The sequence below is a fragment of the Lynx canadensis genome, chromosome D1, assembly GCF_007474595.2.
Source record: "Lynx canadensis isolate LIC74 chromosome D1, mLynCan4.pri.v2, whole genome shotgun sequence".
Taxonomy (NCBI): Eukaryota; Metazoa; Chordata; class Mammalia; order Carnivora; family Felidae; genus Lynx; species Lynx canadensis.
The window spans coordinates 105,751,246-105,759,017 of NC_044312.2; the positions used below are offsets into that span (position 1 = coordinate 105,751,246).

Sequence of the window (7,772 nt, forward strand, 5' to 3'; positions counted from 1 at the left end):
GCTCTGCCCAGGGAAGCTGGTGGTGGGGGTGGGGACCAAAGGAGGCAGGACCTTGCCTGGGCAGCGCCCCCCACCCCCCATCCTGGCCAGGTCAGCCTCTCAGTGGGCCCGGGGCCCTAGAAGGGCTTCCGAGGCGTGGGGACGCTGTTGCTAGGCACCGGTTGCTAGGCAACACACTGTTTCTCCTGGCCTGGCCACCTCCCAGAGGGCCTGGGCTTCTCTGGAGCAGCTCCTGCCTCCCGAAGCCTCTCTCGCCAGACCTCAGAGCCACAGCAGAGGGCAGGTGAGGGTGGGGCCAGCTGCGGTTGGGCCCCAGGAGGGCTGAGCCAACTTCCTCCAGCAAGGCCCGGGAGCTGGGGGAGAGACAAGGAGCCCGGGGCTGGGAGTGAGCTCTGGAGCCCGGGTGGCCAGGAATCCCCAGGTGGGAGGGTGTCTGTCCATTCAGTCCACAGAGGAGACCATGAGGGGATTGAGATCAGGAGCTGGCAGTCGGCCACCTATTATGAGCGAATTCTTCATCTTCTGGAAGCTCGGTTTCCCGGCTATACCCTGGGGAGATGACAACAAGGTGTGGGGAAGGCGAAACGAGTGCATATGAGTGAAGGGTTGACAACGAGGACTCTTTTCTTTGGGGTGAGGGTGTCGGTGGAGAGGGACAGGCCGAAGGGGAAGGCACTGGCTGGGTGGGGTTCGAGCTTCACCTCCATGGTCTCCGCAGCCCGGGGCCTGAGCCAGGCTCGGGGCCTTTGGGCTGCTGACCTGATGGGGCTCCTTGTGTGTCCTTCCTAGGTGCCCCCCCCTCGGGGCCCTGCCCCACAGCATCATGATGGGGAAACTCCCCTTGGGGGTTGTGTCCCCTTACGTAAAGATGAGTTCAGGAGGCTGCACGGATCCCCTGAAATTCTACGCCACCACCTACTGCACAGCCTATGGTGAGGACCCCTTTGGGCAGGACCCCCACCACCCCCCCTTCCCGGACCCGAGGCAGGATAGGAGGAGGCCCTCCCACTGGGAGAGGAGCAGCCTGTCCGGCCTGTCACCACTCGGAGCGACCCCAGCACGCTGAGGTTCCCCAAGGAAACTTCCCAAGGACCGTGAGCCTCCCAAGGACTGTGTCCACACCTGTTGGGCTGGCTTTGCCTTGCTGCCCCCGTCCCCCTCTCCCCCCCCCATTCCATCCTGTGATTCTGCCACACTGACCTTGTCCCCACCTCGTCGTTTCTATTTCCTGCTGCCACGGTCTCGAAGGGCCAAGCTTTTATGGCTCCTGTCACACTTGTTCCAGCCCCTGGCTCTATGCCTTCTCCATCCCAAGGGGCCTGGGCCCCTGTGTGTGTGTGTGTGTGTGTGTGTGTGTGTGGAGGGGGGGGTTGCTGGGAGGCCCTGCTCACTGCTTTTCCACTCCGCTGACCCTTGGTCCTGTCTTCTCGCTCCCCCTCTGACAGGTCAGGAGGAGTTCAGGCCCCGCATGGGCAGTCACGAAGGCACAGGCTACAAATCAAATTACTGTCCTGTGGTCTCATACCAGGCCAATCTCGATGCCCTGGACAACCCGGCCATGGGGCACGGTCCGTACAATCCCTTCTCACCCCCTGCTCCGCTGAGCCTTAGCTCTCAGGGCCATCGAAGCTCATCAGACCCACTGTAAGCTCCGTGCGCGGAGGCCCTGACCCTTGCCCGGCCTAGGTCTGGGACCCTGGGGCACTCGGGGCGCAGTGCCCAGCCTGGGGCCCAAAGGCAGGCGGACTCCTGCGGGAGGTTTGAGGGGAGTGGGAAGCTTCTAGAGATAAGCACAGCAGCCTCCACGTGGCCCTGGTGGTAATCGCTCCCGCTCCTGCCCCACCCTCAGGGAACAAGTCCGCCCCAATTTCCAGTCAGTGACCAGTCAGAGTTACCGCCCCCTGGAGGTGCCTGATGGCACATACCCGCTGCCCTGGAACATGCACCAGACCAGCTCTGGCTATTCTCGGGAGAAGCCCAGCGCGGCGACCCCCACTAAAGAGGTCAGTGCTGGGGGGGAGAGGGGGAGCCCAAGGCTGGGGTAGAGGAAGAGCCGAAGGGAAGAAAGGGTGAGGATCCCTCCGGCAGGGCGAACTGCACCACCAAGCGTTGGTCAAGGCTGAGATGACTGGGCACAGGGGAGCCACATGGGGGCTGGGAGTCGAATCACCTTTACCACCTTCATTCATTCGACCAGTGTGTTCTGAACGTCTCTTCTATATATGAAGGCGCAAGTGCTGGGGGAAAAAAAGGCAGGGGGTGCAGCAGAAGTGAAGGGGTTGCAATGGCAAAGCAGGAGGGTCGGAAAAGAGCTTGCTATGGGGACGTGAGTCAAAGAGTCGAGGGAGGTTAGTGTGCCTCTAAATGCAGCGCTGTGAGAGAGAGTTCCAGGCAGCGCAGACAGCACGTGCAAAGGCCCTGCGGTGCGAGTGTGTGATGTGACAAAGAACAGCAGGGAGGCAGATGGCTGCAGCCAAGTGAGGAGCCGAGGTCCTCGCGGGTGGCTGTCAGGCCATGGGATTCTACTCCCAGTGCAGTGGGAAGATTGCAGGGCTCTGAGCAAAGGAGGGACGTGACCCAACTTCATTATAAAGGGGCCCCTCGGGCTACAGATACTCCATAGGGGTCAAGGGCAGAATCAGAGTCGAGAGGTGACTGCCATCGCCTCACCTGGAGAGTGACTGGCTGCTTCTCCCTCCCAGGTCAGGAAGGTCCATTTCGACACCCAGGACTATGGGCCGCAGGCCACCATAGGGCTGGAACCCAGGGACATGCCCCTGCTCCACCAGCAGCAGGGCAAGGGCTCGCTGGAGTGGGAGAACTCCCGGCATGTGAGTGGGCAGCCCCCAGTAAGGGCTGTGCCCTGGGCAGAGGGGCCAGACCCACCCCCTTCCCCTCCCGGAGACATGTACCTGCTCTGACTCACCCTGAAAGCCAGCTAAATAAAGGTGGACTAAGCATATCTAGAAACAGTGGGGAGAGCCAAGGTCATTTGTTATTTCCAAGACAGCATCAGAGCGGTCCTCCCAGGCTTCCTTACTCGTGTCTTGGGATTTAACCCCAGGGGCCCCTTCCCTCCCCTCTCCCATGCAGACCTGTTCAGCCTTGGGCGGTGAATTGTGAAGTAAGCACCCAGTTTTCTTCCCTCAGCCTCTCTCCTTGCTTTGAGCCCCCTCCTAGTCTGGGTCCCAGGGCTCTGGGCCCCCTGTTCATTCCTGGGAGTCCGGTGTGGGATGTGACAGCTGGCGCTGCCACAGGGGAACCGTGTTCTCATGGTGGAATTTATGGGGCTCAGATGCCCCGTCAGAGACAGGTTTGGGTCAGGAGCTCTGTGCTGGCCCTCCCCGCTCAGAACAGGCCACACAGGTCTACTCAGAGCACAGATAACTGAAGAGCCACCACTGCCACCAGCCGCCTCGTGGGCCCTGTTCTCTCTTACGTCCCCCCCCCCACCCCGGCTCACCTTCTGTGTTCCAGGGCCCGCGCTTCTTGACTTCTGAGTACAATTCCAAGTATCTCAAGGAGACTTCAAACCAGCCAGGTAGGCACACGTCTGAGCTCACGCCTCTCTCCCACTATATTACCCTACACCTGAGCCCTAGGGGAGACGCCAGGGGACCCGGATGAGCTGGCACAGGACAATGAAGGCACCAGAGGGAGAAAAAAGGACACACAGGCAGCTTGGGGGAGACGTGCCTTAGTGCCAATCCCCCAAGGACACCTCACTCGCTTAGGAGGGCTGTTGAACCTGACCATAGCCGCCTCCTGGCCCATCATCCCTGCCCTTCCTTCTCCTCTTCTCCTCTCCCCTCTCGCTGTCTATCTTGGACTCCGAAGTCTTCCAGATGCCCACGATCCTGTAGCTTGGGCCTCCAGACCCTTGGAGCCAGCTCTGTGCCCGCTGGCTGGGACACTGAGCCTCTGGAGGCCATGTGGGCAGGGCCAGGTGGCTGGGGTGGGGCTGGGGGCAGCACAGGGGGGATGTCTTTTGCAGATCTCTTGCAGAAGATATCAATTGGCTCCAAGGAGGAGACTGGCTTCACCGAAGAGTCCACCAAGAACCCCATTGGCTTCCAGCCACCCTCCCAGACCGTCCCTGGGGACCCGGTAAGTCAGGCTGGTGCCCACTAGGACCTCAGGGTGACTTCTAGCTTCTTTAAAAGTGTGAGCTGCGGAACCCTTTGTTCAAACACAAGATGAACGAGTGTGGGTAAAAACCACCGCTTTGGTCCAGCCCCCCCACGGCCCCATGTTATGGATGAGGAGACTGAGGTCCAAAGAGGAGAAGGGGCAGAGAGCCAATGTTCGGACAAGAGTTCAGACCAGAGCCCTGGCCTGCTGATTCCCGTCCAGCATTGTTCTCCCCAACCTCTTCCCTTTCCTCAGTTGCCCCAATGATACCCACTTGTGAGCCCTCCCCTGCACGCAGGACAAGGGGTCGCTGCTTACGTTCCTCTGGGGGCCTCTTTCCAGGTCCTCCACCCTGGCCGGAGTGTCACCAGGTCCGACTTTCTCCCCATGACCCACATTCGTGTAAGCTGAGCTGGTGGGGGTGAGGGCTGTCTGACCCACAGCCTGGGGTCCTTCTGTGGGGCCCTTAGGACACTACCTGGAAGGGTGTGGGGGGAGCAGGCACGCTGTGGTGCCAAGGGCTGCATTCCTGCCACAGGGGGATGAGTTCCTGCCTGTGCTGGCCAGAGGCTCCGAGCGGGAAACAGGCTACAGCCGAGTGAATGAGAGGTTGCTGAACCCCAGAGTGAGTGGCCTTCTGCAGGGGGGGGGGGGGGGGGGGCTCCCTCAGAGCAGGAGCACTCTACGGGAGGAGACAGGGAGGCCTCTTGGGCGCAGTGGCATTTGGGCACTAAAGAATGGGAAGAATCGGGATGTTTTGGACGTCCTGGTGGAGGAGTAAAGGCCTAGGAAGCCGGAAAGTGAGGCGTGTCTTTGTTTTTGTTTTTGCTTATTTTGAAAGAGAGAGAGAGAGAGGAACAGAGAGGGGGAGAGAGGGAGAGCATGAGCAGGGGAGAAGCAGAGACAGAGAGAGAGAGAATCCCAAGCAGGCTCTGCACCACCAGTGCAGAGCCCGACACAAGGCTTGAACTCATGGCTCGTGAGCCGAAACCAAGAGTCGGACGTTCAACCGACTGAGCCACCCAGGCATCCCGAGGGGTGTCTTTCAAACCAGGAATTTGGTTTGTCTGGAGGGGGAAGGGCGAGGCCCCAGGGCCACATCTGCCTACGCTCCCTCTATCCTTGCTGCCTCGCCCTGGCCACCCAGCCACCTTTCTTGTGGCTCTGTCCTCTGCAGGTGCCCCCACCCAGCCCACGGCCTAGCAGCGTGAGCCACGGGCAATTCCAGCCCCCCCAGCGGGTGCAACAGACCAACGTTGCCCTGCTTGGCAGGGAGACTGTGGGAAACAAGGTGAGGCCGGGGTGCCCAGCCCCACTCCCGAATCTCCACCCCGTCCCGGCCTGACACGTCCCCTCTATACCTCTTGTGCAGGAGCCCACAGGGTTCAGCCTTAACCACCCCAGCTACATCCGGAGCCCCTATGACCCAGACATGGATAATCAGTACCTGACCACCTACAACCAAGGGTAAGCCCCCCTTCCCTGTGCAAATCGACGGCCGTGACCCCGACGTGCGGTTTGTAGACAGACACTGGGACAAGTCACGAGCTCACAAGTCTGTGAGGTAGACCAACACTGAATCAATGTGGGTTCCCCCAGAAGCAGCCCCGGAGCCAAGGATTTGAGTGCAAGCCTCTTACTGGGGAGTGTGGGGGAGTGGGAAAGTGGTATGGGGAGAGGAAGGCAGCCCCGAGCGAGTGTGGTATCAGCCAGATATCCCGCGGGAAGACTCCAGAAAACGGTGCAAACACACAACCCGGGATCATCCCAGCCAAGCGGGGAGAGAGCTAGGGGGCTGATACCTCCACACCCATCGGTCGTTAGTTAAGGGCTGTCCCCAGGGACCATACTAAGAATCCCCGGTACCTCCTTGCTCAGGCAAAGCGAGCTGTAGCAGCCTCTGGGACGCCTTCCTCTGCACTTCTCCGTGATGCAGTGCAGGCCATCGATGCCCAGGCTGGTGGGCGGGGGGAGAACAAGGGGGCTCAAGGGGGCCCGGGTGGGACAATATCCCATCTGCTAAGATCCTACATCCGGTCCGTGGCAGGCGGGCTCTGTGCTCCCCAGAAAGTAAGCTCTGTGCCGAGCATCAGGGAGGGCTTCCAGGAGGAAGTGGCCCTAGAGCCGTTGGGAAGGGCTCCTCCTTTGTGCACAAAGGAGGGCCATCCAGCTCACGGCAGAGCCAGCGTCCCCCATGCGGGCAGGGGCTCAGGGAGTGCCCGGCAGAGGGCACAGCGTGGGCAAAGGTAAAGAAGCTGGAGGGATCGGAGGCAGTCTGCCCTGCTGGATTCAAGATTCCCGTCCCGGAAGCGCAGAGAGGCCGCAGAGGTGGGCAGAGGCCGACTTATAGCCAAGAACCCCCTCCCTGTGCTGCAGGTACTTTGAGAACATCCCTAAGGGTCTGGACCGAGAAGGCTGGACCCGAGGTGGCATCCAGCCCCAGAAGCCTGGAGGCTACGCCCTCAGCCAGCCGGTCACCCGCATGGAGGCCACCCCCACCCCCACCGAGAACCTACGGCGCCTGCACCCCCACGTGGGAAGGTAGCTGGCCCTCTCTCCCCCCGCTTTGCCCTTTGCTGAATCCAGGCCTTTCCCCAGCTTCTGCCCTCCTTCCCGCCCTCCCTCCATCCGTCTGTCTGTCTGAGAGGCCCCTTTCCTCTCTCAGGTTTGTTCACTGCTTTTCCTGCTACCCCCCTCTCCCCAGCGACCCCTCCCTCTGTGGGGGCTGCCCTCCACCCTCCTTGTTCCCATCCCCAGCATCTGCTCCCTGCCTGGCTGCGTGGGGGGTGGGGACAAAGCCGAATGGACTGTGGTTCAGCCTCACTCTGACTCCTTTCGGCTCAGTTCAGTTTCCCCCAAATTACATTTGTAAGACAGTGGCCCAGAGTTGGCGGGCAAAGAGCGTTTGTGGCTTGGCCAACCGGGCTGAAGGCTGCCCCAGGGGAGGGGCAGGCAGAGCAGAAGGTCCCACCCGGCACCGCTCCCCCCTCCCCTGCAGAACCCTGATCGCGGAGGACCCCTTCTACCGAGCTGTGCCTCCCAGCGGCCACTTTGCCACATCCAGCTGAGCCTGAGTCTGGGTAAGGGGCTCCCCTGCGGGGCCGGCCCCACTTCCCCAGCCCTGGGACAAGCAAGCCCTGATGGAGACCCTGTCCCAGAGTGGGGGGGGGGTGGGAGACTGGGGACCTCTCAGGGTGGAGGAGTGCCCAGAGCCACCCTGCAGCCGCTCAGGGGGCATCTCCGCTCCCCACAGGTTTGCCAACCCAGCTGGACAGGAGCGGATTCCCATCCCTTCCCCTGCTGGGACTCCCCTGGCTACTTTCCTAATGAAATAAAGAGGCTTGAAGCGGGCCAGCACGTCTCGTCCCTGCCAGGGGAGCTGGGGAAGGATTGGGGAGGGCGCGGCCAGAGTGCTGCAGTTGGGTGGCCGGGGTGGGGGGGGGGCGGGTTGCAGGGCCAACTCTGGAGTCAGGGAGGTCGTGTTGGACTCACTGTGATGCTATGGACCCGGACACAGTTTCCTCTTCGGTCAAGGGGTCTCCTACAGCCTGTGCTGAGGGCTCAGTCAGTGTGTGTGTGTGGGGGGGGGGAGGAAGCCCCAGGAGGGAGCAGGTGGGACAGAGTAGGGGGAGGCAGAGGGG

The 7,772-nt window shown here is 61.5% G+C and overlaps 1 protein-coding gene across 2 annotated transcripts; it reads left to right on the plus strand.

The window, feature by feature from the left end:
- The first annotated feature begins 228 nt into the window (after positions 1-228).
- On the plus strand, positions 229-7,482 carry PPP1R32 (protein phosphatase 1 regulatory subunit 32). 2 transcript variants are annotated; one of them, XM_030332488.1, is made up of 14 exons: positions 229-283; positions 790-932; positions 1,446-1,644; positions 1,850-2,003; positions 2,703-2,831; positions 3,478-3,541; positions 3,995-4,107; positions 4,474-4,533; positions 4,670-4,756; positions 5,309-5,422; positions 5,504-5,598; positions 6,508-6,672; positions 7,130-7,211; positions 7,385-7,482. In XM_030332488.1, the coding sequence occupies exons 2-13, from the start codon at positions 824-826 to the stop codon at positions 7,197-7,199; spliced, it is 1,359 nt and encodes a 452-aa protein (XP_030188348.1). In that variant the 5' UTR covers positions 229-283; positions 790-823; the 3' UTR covers positions 7,200-7,211; positions 7,385-7,482. The 2 variants fall into 2 exon arrangements, with proteins under 2 accessions (XP_030188348.1, XP_032450936.1); XM_032595045.1 differs by lacking the exon at positions 2,703-2,831.
- The last annotated feature ends 290 nt before the right edge of the window (positions 7,483-7,772 follow it).